This window comes from Rhinoraja longicauda, chromosome 6, assembly GCF_053455715.1.
Source record: "Rhinoraja longicauda isolate Sanriku21f chromosome 6, sRhiLon1.1, whole genome shotgun sequence".
NCBI lineage: Eukaryota > Metazoa > Chordata > Chondrichthyes > Rajiformes > Arhynchobatidae > Rhinoraja > Rhinoraja longicauda.
Window position 1 is genome coordinate 67176117 of NC_135958.1, and position 12874 is coordinate 67188990.

At 41.9% G+C, this 12874-nt stretch overlaps 1 protein-coding gene across 5 annotated transcripts in view; it reads right to left on the reverse strand.

Moving 5' to 3' along the window:
* Positions 1–984: 984 nt before the first annotated feature.
* Positions 985–12874, reverse strand: part of llgl2 (LLGL scribble cell polarity complex component 2) — a 76773-nt gene continuing 64883 nt past the window's right edge. For all 5 annotated transcript variants that reach the window (XM_078401231.1, XM_078401233.1, XM_078401229.1 and 2 more), the window contains 11 exons: positions 11285–11438; positions 9639–9789; positions 9132–9248; positions 7883–8049; positions 6328–6592; positions 5666–5825; positions 4605–4672; positions 3744–3791; positions 3544–3601; positions 3267–3343; positions 985–1564 (listed from right to left, as the gene is read on the reverse strand). In XM_078401231.1, the coding sequence (XP_078257357.1) occupies positions 1560–1564; positions 3267–3343; positions 3544–3601; positions 3744–3791; positions 4605–4672; positions 5666–5825; positions 6328–6592; positions 7883–8049; positions 9132–9248; positions 9639–9789; positions 11285–11438 (1270 nt within the window). In that variant the 3' untranslated portion in view covers positions 985–1559. The remainder of the gene's footprint in view (positions 1565–3266; positions 3344–3543; positions 3602–3743; positions 3792–4604; positions 4673–5665; positions 5826–6327; positions 6593–7882; positions 8050–9131; positions 9249–9638; positions 9790–11284; positions 11439–12874) is intronic.

The following is a 12874-nucleotide window of genomic DNA, read 5'->3' on the forward strand; positions in this document are numbered from 1 at the left end:
GGTTTTCAGAGTACAGATTAAACAAAATTAAAGCATTAGGAGCAGGGCACAATGCTGGCACAGGTTTAGGGCTTAAGAACGGACATAAACAGTAGGAATAAACAGATTTTTGGGGGGTTGGGAGCAGTGATCAGGGGGTTGCTGCTGGGATCAATACTGGCACCTGCTGTTCACAATCTCGATTGAGGAGACCAAGAGTAATACCTTCAAGTTTTCCAATGACACAAAACTGGGTGCCAAGGTGAAATGTGAGGAGCATACAAAGGGACATCTCGAAAGGCTGTCAGGAGATGGCAGATGAAATAAAAGTGGGGGAAAATGTGAGATCAATTTTGGTAGGAAAAATAGAAAGGAAGGTTATTTTTTTTAATGGCAAAAGACTAGATGTTGGTATTCAAAAGGGCCTGGATTTCCTTGTACACAAATCAAAATCACCAGGCAGGTATAGCATCTATTGTTTCTATTTCTTTCATAGACTCCAAATACACAAACAACCCAGTCTGCACTTCCATGAAACCGAGTCCAAATTCCAGCCACAGACTCGTAACAAGAACTTTATTTGTCTCACTGTTTATGGTCTTCATTTCAATGTAATGAGCAGCTGCTTGCTTGGTTTCTGCAACTGTCTCCAAGAATGAATGGAAAGTGTAGGCAGAAGGCCCACCTTGCGGTGGAGATCTCTCCGCATGATGACTGACTCTCCAACGTCAAGGAAAGTCGATTTCAGTGTTAAGCATCCTCAATGGCACAATGCTTTAACCATCTTCCCCACCTCCCATCCCCTTCCACTTCAGATGTTAACCGACCAATGACGCACTTGGACTGTGAAACTGGCAATACTGGTTTCGTAGATGCTCCTTACTTTCTGCCCTTAGTCCCCTGACCACATATCTGCTGCTCCCTCACCAACCCTCCCAACCTCATCTATTTACAAACCCTGTAAAAGATTGGATACATAGACATTGATTCATTGTGAAAGTGGTTTAATTTATTGGTCTGTAGTGTTTACAATGGCATCTCATTATCTTTTAAATGACACGATTGGCTACAAAAATAGACTCCAAGGGAGCACCTTTACTCACTAAAACCATCTGTAAGTATGAAAATATTTCCTCAATGTTTACTACATAGTAAAACAATACAGCAGCCACCAGAAACTAAATTATACATATATTAAATATCACTAAATGTTCTGTAATTTAAAAAAAATCTAAATTTTCATTTTCATTCAAAGTTTAACTCCCTTAGAAATATCTAAAACCATATAAAAGTCATACAATGGTATAAAGCTCCCCTATTAAAACTATTTGCACCCAGGAAGTTATTTAAAATCCATCATTTTTCCAGTGACTGTGCAAAGAGACAGGGAAAAGAAATGAGGAAAGTATTCCATCAGAGGGCTGAAGCATAGTGAATTAGGCACTAAACGAGTTGGCATCTCCCTGTGTCGCAGTCAGATTCCAGCAGCTGCCTTCTTCCCAGCAGCCACCCCTTGTCCAATGGTATAACATGTAGTGTATGGCACCAAGCACAACGAGTGCTCCCATCAGTATCTGTCATCAATCTGATGGAGAGGAGTAACATATAAACACTCACAATAAACCCTTCACTGAGCAGTTAACAAAAGGCAGGAGAGGCTTCTTCTGAAACAATTGGACAAGGAATAAGATGTCTGACTGTCACCACTTGACTATCTGCATGTCAAAGGTTGCCTATTGGGGATTCCTTGCGAGACTGCAGTGCTCTGCAGTGGATAGAAAGCAGACACTTGGTGGAAGGGGAGGGAGTGGAGTGGAGGATGCAGTTGACGAAACAGCAGATTAACCAGTGACATTTTGCAAGGCTGTATCATGATAGGTGGATCTGAACAAGGAAACCATAGGAACAAAAAGGGTCTGGTTTTAAAGTGGACCAGTATTAATTGCGGCCAGTGGCACCCTCTTACCCACAAGGATCAACTCAAGCAAAATCCCAGGAAGATGATCCAACAAAACAGGCAATAGAAAAAACACAAGAGTTTAGTCTAACCAGGTAAGCTTGAAGGACCCTATTTTTTAGGTCAGACTGGGATTTGAGATTCCAAATAGAAGCCTCAGTTTCCAATTTAAGACAAATACTGCATCAGACTGAAAAGTAGTCACAAAAAAAAAGATGTAGCCTTTGGCCTCTGGTACCCAATGGTAGCAGCACAAGGGGGCGAAGGCAGAGCACGGGCAATAGTCAGGGCAAAGAAAGCAAGAGCAGGGAGATTATGGTACAGCTTTACAAAATACTGATTAGGCCACAGCTGCAGGACTGTGTGCAGTTCAGATAACAGCAATGTCGGAAGGACACAATTGCTCTGAAGAGGGTGTAGAGGAAATTCAGCAGAATGTAGTCTGGGATGGAGTGTTTCAGTTATGAGGAGACACCATTTGTTTCTGCAGTGATTGGAGAAGGGTCTTGCCAGTATCACGCCAAAAAAAAGCTTTGATTATTTGCAGAGGTGTGTTTAATGCTGTTAACCCTTTTAAATACAAAGTTCATTCATTACGAGACTTTTTTCCAAGGCCACCCTCCTCTGCCAGTTTATAATTGGGCACAAAGGTGAAGATGAGCCACATTCTTGAATTAGTGTCATCCATATGGCAATTGGACATGGTTGAGAGTTCCACGTCTTTGACTCAATGGCAACGCAGGAACAATACATTTGCAAGTGAGGGCAATGCACATTTTGCATTGTAGGAGAACCTACAGGTGGTATTCTATGTACCTGTTCTCCTTATTCTAGACCACAGAGGTCACAGATTTGCAGAGGGACTAAACAAAGCAGCTTTGACAAGTTGGTGCAGCACCGAGGGTGGGACGCACCACTAAAGGGTTGCACAGTATGTGGAGGGAGAGTATATTCAAAGCATAGACGAGTTGCCAAATGACCTGCTGTGTCTGAGACGCATCAAGCTTCAGCCATCAGGGCTGCATTTATCCAAACACGAGGTGGTTTTCTGCCATATTCTTGATTTGAATCACATTGATAGCAGGACAGTCAGGAAGTCATTAGCTAGAGAATTTAGATTTGTTCCATTATCCAAGTCATTTCTGGTCAATTAAGACAAGCGAAGATTGATGGTCGAGGGTTGAGCAATGGAAGGTATTAGGCTGTAGTGTGACATACACATTGTCTGGTGACTCTGCACCACAACTATTAATCAAACATTGGGAAATTATTCAACTTCTAACTAATCTTCACAATGTGTGCAAGTGGAGATTTTCATGATAGTACCCACCTCCATTAATCATTCTTTGTCCTTGGGATTGTACCCCAGCCACATTCTTAGAGTTCCTGTTTAGATGTCCAAAGCTCCTGCAACAGAGTGTCACATTAATCCATTGAGTCTCCAGTCATCCAGAGGTATCAAAATCACTACAATGTCCCCCAGCCAAGAAGCTGAAGAGCCTCGAATGTTGTTCTTCACAATCCCTGCCACTGCCCAGCACTCCCACCCCACGCCCTCATCACCCCACCCACCATACCCTATCCAGTACATCTACAGCGATACCTACAGTCTGTCAGTTGAAGCGGATTCAGACTCCAGTGTGCTCTGAATCTCCAGCAGAACTCCTGGAAAATAAGTCCAGAGAGGTCAAATTCAACATTTACCCTCACATCCCAGAAGTACATTTACACAGTCTACACACCACCCGCAGAGGCACGTTAAACACCTACATAACCACACTTTAGAAAACTGAGTGACTGTACTTACTCTCATCGTTGAGTAATGCATGTTCCATGATCTCCACTGCCTTCTTCCCTGCAAGATGTTAATGTGAGATCAATCCAAACTCTGTATAACATTTTATGGTTCATTTCAATTTTGTTTTAATACTAGTTGAAATTTTGAGCAGGAGTGGTGTTGCTATCTCACAGATCTAGAGACACAATTTGATTCTGACCTCGGGTGCTGCCTGTGTAGAGTTTGCACCCTATGACAGCATGGGGTTCCTCTGGGTGTTCAGTTTTCTCCCACATCCCAAAGACATGCAGGTTTCCTTCCACATCTCAAAGGCAATTACAGTAGGTTAACCGACCACTGTAATTGTCCTTGCTGTGTCGAACAATCTTCTCCCATTTTGTAAGGAAATACAAGAATTCTCCGGCAAAGTATCAAATAAAAAGTTCCCAATTTCAGATTTGTATTGGAGGCGATACTTCAATAACCAAATAAAGTAATCCTCCTCTCTTGGCAATATCTTTATAAATATTGCCAAAACAGCAAACAATTGGTACAATTTACTATGAAACTTATCCCAGGAATTTAGCATAGTCTAGTGATAGTGAACTCATGAGTGACTCGTGTTGCAAAGCGCACAGGAGTTTCAATAAATTAAACCATAACATGTCCAAGAGTGACATTCAATGCGAGCACTGGATAATCTATGTCTTTGCAAGAATTATACCAACACTAATCAGGCCAGAGCTGTACAACAGTCAGATACAGTTAATGCAGGAGATTGTAAATCATCTCGATGTGATGACTAAAGGGATGCAATAATAAATCACCAGGTTTGTTCACCAGAGAAAGGTGCTTTTTTTCCCCCATTGAAGAAATTTTGAATCAACTTACCATCACCCTCACTTCCAGCACTAGCCTGCCTGCTCAATCCACACTTTTGCTGTGAAGGCACCATTTCCCTGTGAAGCAACAGTACAACAACACTATTAAAAGATTGAACATCTTCAAACTGACATACTTACCAATGGAAGCAGATTGAACTCATTAAATACATCAGAATATTGCCAGGAATTATTTAGCTACAGGTGTTAGTCATGAGGGCATCCTAAACAATAAATACCTGGCATTTAAATACCTTCATGTTTCATAGAACCTAGTCAATTATTACAGAATGTTTGAACAAACATAACAGAGGTGAATGACTAGTTCATTAATGAACAGTGGTGAATGGCTGATTGAAGGATGTTCTCTCTGATTCTGATAACGTGGATGTTCTCTCTGATTCTGATAACGTGCTGGGTGCTCTAGACGGCATGGTAGCGCAGCGGTAGAGTTGCTGCTTTACAGCGAATGCAGCGCCGGAGACTCAGGTTCGATCCTGACTACGGGTGCTGCACTGTAAGGAGTTTGTACGTTCTCCCCGTGACCTGCGTGGGTTTTCTCCGAGATCTTCGGTTTCCTCCCACACTCCAAAGACGTACAGGTATGTAGGTTAATTGGCTGGGTAAATGTAAAAATTGTCCCTAGTGTGTGTAGGATAGTGTTAATGTGCGGGGATCGCTGGGCGGCACGGACTTGGAGGGCCGAAAAGGCCTGTTTCCGGCTGTATATATATGATATGATATGATACTACTATACTACTTAATAATTAGCAGCTAACAAGCCAAATGAAACAGTTCAGGGTCTGGTCGTGTTCCTTACACGATTCAGATGGAGCGCTGCCTCAAGTATTATTAGACAGCACTGGTTCGCAGCTCCTCAATCAATAATGAACAACTCTACCATAGACCACCTGTCCTTCATTTGAGAAGTGCTGCACATTACACAGCAATTTCTCTGTCCTGGTGTGGAGGCCCCTGGAAAAAAACATCACTTAAAGAGGACAATGAGACTGAATAAACCAGCAAGTTAATAAGACAATATTTGGGGTTGAATCCAGACAGAAAACTTACTCGGAATTAGGTTTTGTGACAAGTCCATCTTGCAATATCTTCTGTGGGGAAGTCCTGGTTCCTAACCCTTCATCAATGTCAATGATGCACCTTGGTTCCACCACCCACTTTGAGGAAACAGAGAACCTCTCAAACTCAGAGGGGGAGATAAGATAAAAACCTGAAAGAGCAAGCAAGGTTTGGTAAGTAGAAAGGTTTGCGACTGTTGGCGAATCTGCCAGAGGAAGCAGTCTCTTTACGTTCAAGGGGGTTGGAGCCGGCCAAATTCAGGGGGGGGGGGGGGGGGGGGGAGCAATCAGATTTGGCATGAGGGAAGTTGCTTGAATTCAACTGAAGGTTCAGGACAAGGATGCACACCACAGCTTTATACATTTTCAGTTCTCCATATGGTTTATAGATTGCAAATTTAAAAAACGTTTAATTCAATAACCAATGGAAGTTTTCCCATTTTCATTTTTTAAATGTTACCCCCAGGCAACTGATTCTACTAGGCATCATCTCATTGCAAAAACAAGTTTGCAGTTTCATTGAAATTTTGTACATTAATAAATTACTCAAGCATCTCAAAATTCCTTCTCCCAGTCTGTGCGGCATAGCAAGCATGAATTGCTTGGTGCACAAACAGCAGCTGGTCTTTATCAATCACTCTCTTCAATCCCTACCTTGGCCGGACTTTGTGAAGACGCAAGAGGCAATTCCACTCACGTCCTCTTTCCTGATGCACTCGTACCGAACTTGATTTCTGAGGGTTGGGAGAGAGATGACCTGGACATCACCAAGGTTGGTCAGCACCAGCAGCCCGTTCTCACTGTAATCCCCTGCTCGACAACTGCTGAAATTGGCCACAGACACTTTTCGCACCCGTGACCCTTCCATTGCCGTCAGCTTCAGCTTAGTTTTTGTGCTGACTTTCGGTAGTGTGAACATCTGTCAAGAAAATGAGCAGAATTATAACCGATGACTTCAACCAATACTATCAGCACATCCCTTGTCCTACTGGAGCCCAAACATCCTCAACCACTGCTATACAGCCAAAGACATGTAATCCTCCATCTCCCACCTGGCCATCAGGCTGTGCTGCTTCTCCTTGCTTGCAGGCAAAAACTGAAGCGTGAAGCTCCATTACAGAGCTGGACTGAGGACTGAGGTGAGCTCCCAGGTGATTGCTTTGAGTTGCTGGACTGGTCCATATTCAAAGTCTCAGTGGCCAGCCTAAAAGTATGCCACTGTGGAAAGTATGCCATTACTGTCACTGACTTCATCAGTAATCGTGTAGAGGACTGCGTACCAATCTGAGCGTTCCCCAACCAGAAACAATAGATGAACCATGAGATCCACTCCCTGGTGACATTTACGCCTGAGGCACTCAAGTCAGGTGATCCCAACTCCTATGGAAAAGTGACTTTTGTTCTGTTATACCTCAATATATCCCCATTTATTGCATCTTTGCTTGCCTCTCATTTCCTACAGTGCATTCTCTGGATTAATTCCTCTTGCCTCTGTTCTGCCTAGTTAACCAGACTATCTGCATTCTCCTGCAGTCCAAAGCTTCCTCCTCACTATCAACAACATGACCAACTTTTGATTCATCTGCAAGTTTACAACCCACCATTAAATTCTCTAATTTTAGGCAACCTTTCAAACCTCCTAGGGCGGCACAGCGGTAGAGTTGCTGCCTTAAAAGCGCCAGAGACCCAGGTTCGATCCTGACCACGGGTGCTATCTGTATGGAGTTTGTACGTTCTCCCAGTGTCCTGCGTGGATTTCTACAGATTTCTACCAGTTTCCTCCCACATTCCAAAAACGTACAGGTTGGTAATTTAATTGGCTTGGGTAAAATTGAAAATGGTCCCGAGTGTGTGTAGGACAGTGTTAACGTGTGGGGATCGCTGGTCGACAGATTCGGGGGGCCGAAGGGCCAGTTTCCACGCTGTACCTCTAAACTAAACTGATACAATGCAAATTTTTGAAATTCTGAAATAAACGATGTTCAAAATGTGTTTTAAAGACTAATTTATCAATATTAAACCAGAAACCCAAGAAAGATGCATAAGGTCTGTGACATTGTGTTTTTAAGTCTGCCAGCCATTCCATCGACCTGGGACCAAAATCGTTGGCATTGCATTTGTGCAACAAGTTGAAGAGGGGAAGACCAACAAGACAGAGACCCTGGCCCAAGCCATCATCTGAACCTGCTGGTTGGATTGAATCAATTACCTTGAACTGTTCTTCAGATATGACCAACAACATGTGGTTCCCATGCATGTCAGGGCTTTTGGAGAGGTCATGTGCTGCTTCTAGTGGTTCAGGTAGGAGAACCCCTCGACCATCCAAAATAAAGATACCAATCACAGGGGCTCTGTGCATGAGTTGAATTTCCTTTGCTGTGAAGAAAGTGGTATAGGTTAAAAGAACAACTGAAATAATTATGCAGATCCACCTCAATTTCTGCAGGGATTTTGCAACAGTCAAAGAATAATATTAATGTAATATTTTCTTAACTGGAGGAATAAAAGCTTAAAATACATAAGTAGACACTGCACTTTCTTTGACACATCCCGCTCTCTCAATGCTCACTTCCTTTCTTTTTAATTCCCAAAGCCCGTGCATTACTTTAGTGGCGCCAGAGGTCAGAGATCAGGAGGGATCAGAACACTTTACTGGTGACGGAGCAGACATAGTTCGTGCAGAGCACAGGTGTGTGAAATTCTGTAGTGCTCCCTGGATGATGAAAAAAAATTCCGATCATTGATTGATATACCACACTCTGCAAGTGTCAAAGAACTGGCTCCCTTTCAAGGAAATGTTTGATAAATAATCATCATTTGGCTTGCACATAATTTCCCTTTGTCCAATAGCAAGACATCTATATATCTCATCCCTTCACGTGTGTGATTGTGTTTACATATATTGACAAACAGTACATTCTTCCATTTGTTTCCTCTGATAATCCTCGAGCTGAATCAAGCACTGCTTGATTTGATCAGGATAGAACAACTCTGGAAAGGCTCCCTATTGTTGGTTATCACAGCAGCTTGGAGATAAAGGAGAGACAGGATAGTTTGCCTGGAGATTTGTGAATACAATTCAGAATACAAATTTTATTCAGCTCGGGTAATGAAGTTAAAGCATGCAGTTTACAGCACTGCTCATTCAGTAGCAGCCATTATCTATGGCTCCTAAAGGAATAGGATTACAAATAAAATGGCTTTTTTCAAAAATCTAAGGCAGACGAGCATTATGATAGGGTGGCACTGCTTGCAATATTATTTGCCTGCCACAGCTTTGACAAAATGCCTACTTTTCAGAGGAAATTAGACAGTGTATTGGATGGATATTTAACATCACAATGCTATACAGTAAAGTGAGAATCAAAAGCTGCCGCCTGGAGACATTCAGTTGTATGGCTCAGGACTACACGGTATCATTCACCTTACATAGGGTTGGGAGTGTGCAACTTACTCACCCTGTGCCGCAGTGACCGGCTCTTCCATTCTTCTCTCCACAGGAGGAACATGAATAGCGTAAGCAAATACAGTTCCACCGTTGGTCCCAGCCCACAGCGATGGCTCATGGTAGGAACCTATAAAACCAAAGCTCAGTTTGACTAGCTTTAAGACATGAAATCTGGCTTAATAACTAGTCTGCAACTAGTGATTTAGCCACTGTGTTGATTATATTATTTTTTTAAACTTGAGTTTTTAAAAATAATATAATCAACACAGTGGCTAAAGTGACAGAGATTACACACAAGAGATGAGCAAAATAAAAATCAAGATATTGGAGAAAAACTTGACATATTAGAGACTGGCTGTCCAAATTATGGAAACAAGTGGCTTAGTGCTAGATGTGTCCCACTAAATATGGACCTTCTGAAATATCAGACTCCACCGACATACAGATAGAGATATAGGTTAAACAAGCTGTATGACATTTCCCAGGATCAACAGCTCAATGAGCAATATTCCCTCACCATCTCTTACAAAGGAATCTGCAAAATAAAGCGATCGGACATATCCGGTGAAGGAGTCGTCAGCAGATCGAGCCTCAATCCTGCGCTGCACTGGAGCAAGCTCCATTTCATTCAGCGCTTCCCGATCCAGCCTGGCATTGGCTTCCTGTACCTGGAGGCAGAAAATGATCCATTACACGAGAAGTGGAACAGACAAGGGAACAAATCACTTAGAAAAGTGTTACAAGGTCTTTTCTAAGTAAAATATGCTTTACTAGTCATGTCTTTTGAAAGGTGAATCTTATTGCAAGGAGAATCCAGTGCACAAAAAAACCTGCAATATTGGGCAGTTTTGTTATTTGTACCAAGCATCAGAACTAGAACAGAGTATCACCAGAACAGTCCAGGATGAGGTGTTTGTTCCACACGAAGAGTGAGTTGGCCTATGCTCACTCGAGATAATCTCATTGAAACATGTCTTAGAGATTGACAGGGTTACATTAAGAGTGTAATTAAGGGTTCCATTAACTATGTCAGACAGAGATGGAGAGATTCTTTACCCTAGAGACCTATAGACGCTGGACATTTAGATAGAATCAAGTCTGAAATTGGTATTCAAGGAACTAAGGGGATCAAGAGATAATGGAGATAGTCAGCCCATCAAATCAATACTAGTTCTCAGAGCAATTCCATTCTCCCCTTATCTGCCTGTAGCCAGTTCCCTATCAATCGTCTCCACCTTGATATGGAATGGGTTGAGAAGCTGGATGCTGGATAACAAAACTGAGGCCTATGGAATTAAAATGGTCACTTACGGAATGGATAGGAAATGTGTTCAATGACAGGACAAATGCTGGAAGTAAACAATGTTATGCCAGCACATTCGCATTTCAGATTTTCTGCACTCGTCCTTTTGCTCATTCATCTTGTGAAGTCTGATCAATTGCACTTTTTATATTTTCAAAATAAACTTTATTCGTAATAAAAAATATATACAATGAAACCATGAACTATTCTTAATACATTATTAGTATCTATACATTCAATATTGCTAGTGTTATACCAAGTAGTATTAGCACCTCCCTTCTCCCCTCACACACGTCACCATCAGCTGCAAGACTCATCACCCTCTCTCCCACCTCTTGATCATCACCCCTTCTCTGCAACTCTTCACAGCTCATGACCATGGATGGGAAATATTTAATGCACAGTTACTACCTGATTAATATTTCCAGAATGTTGTTTTATTTCAATTTTATTTTATTAAAATAAGATTGTAAACCATGGATTTTTTCCCCCACAGCACTGGGGATGCTCAATGCTTATTTAACATAGAGAGATTTTTAGTGGTAATCAAGAAACAGAAGGAAAGGTGTACGCAAGATACAAAACAGGCTCTGATATTGAATGGTGGAGCAGGATTCAACAGCATTACAGATTATTCCTTTTATTTCTTGCGCACCCTTGTGTTGGTACAGGGTGATGTTTACATTGATGTTGTGCACATCTAACAGAACACCACTTCACATCCCAGCACAAACGTACTCCCATGCCATTGCAACCCCTCGAATACTAAGCACATCCCAAATACACAATCCTCGTATTCCCTCAGATACATGCACATCTCCCACCCTCAAGCCCAATCAAACATGCAGACCTCATCTAACCTTAGCTGCACCATTCCCAGGCACTGTTCGCTTCCTTCCAGACACTCGTGTCCCCCGGATCCGACGGAAGGACTGTCGTAGTGATTTCTTAATCGACTTTACTCGTGACAGGGGCCCTTCAAGTGCCAACTGGTCACTGGGGTGCAATGTACATCTACATGTTTGAAGATTACACATGGAAGGAGATTAAAAAAAGAGAATTAGGTCAGATCAATCAGTAATCCAATGGCAGCAGAGTGCACACCAAACCAAACCAAAGTATCTGAACCTCTAATGGCAAGTATAGGCAGGGCTTTACAGTTATGAGATTTTTATTGCATTTGCATTGAAATGCTCAGCATTATGGTAAGGAAATGAGATCCACAATAATTTATTCCCAATGCACGTCTAATTATTACAATGTCAATCCTCAGTGAGGGACAAAGAGATTCAACTCTGGGGCGTGGTCCACATCCTTCAAAGGGATGCATATATTTTTCCTTTTTTCCCCCTAGACTCAAACTAATACAGCTTATATGGATTTCCAGAGACATTTGATCAGGTTGTACATAGGAGAGCTTTCAAAAATGGGATCTTATTGAACTGAGGATAAAATGGCCAGGTTAGGCAGAAGGTAGGAGGCTTAATATGCTCGCAAATTGGAAGCAAATGGCTGGTAATACAACTCAAAAATTATGCTGCAGCTTTAACTATTTATTCATTTAATTAATAAATAGAGCCAAATATTACAATTTGCTGTTGATAAAAGATTTGAGACAGTAGTGGTAGCATACACGCGACCAAAACAATATTGATAGATTAAATGAACAGATTTCACTACAGTTCAGTGCGAGGTCATCCATTTTGGACCAATACAATACAATATATCTTTATTGTCATTGTACCCAGGGGTACAACGAGATTGGGAATGCGCCTCCCATACGATGCAATAATTTAAGTAATTTAGACAACAGCAACCCAACGAAACGAAACAATTGTAACAGTTTTAGACAGGGTAAAGTGCAAGTTGATCTATGCGTTGTGGCCATTCGGCTCAGCAGGACCGGTTCATAGCAGCTATGGCCCTGGGGATGAAGCTGTTCCTGAGTCTGGAGGTGCGGGCGTAGAAGGCCTTGTATCGTCTGCCCGATGGAAGGAGTTCGAACAGACTGTTGCAGGGGTGTGAAGAGTCTTCTACGCCAACAGATCCGAGTATTATTTAAATGCCAAATGCAACAGGACCCCAAGGATATTTAGCAGTTCACATCTATTAATTATTGAAAAAAATGTAAGACAATTGGAATATTAGTCTTTATACTCCAGTCCTCTGGAAGTTAGAAACGGGAAGATTTTCTACAGCTATGCTGAGACCTGGTTATAAAATGCTTGCTGTATCCAGTTCTGACTAACAGTCTATTTGTCTTACAAAGAGTACAATGTATGTTTACCCAAATGATTCCAAGGCTGTGTTTATTATGGGGAAGATTACACAAACTAGGGTTCCATTCCACAGAACATAGTGTTAAGAACTTTGATTAACGTTGCTTGGGATTTGGAATGAGAGCCCAAATATTCACAAGATGTCAGAAAGTAGAACATAGAACTAGTGTG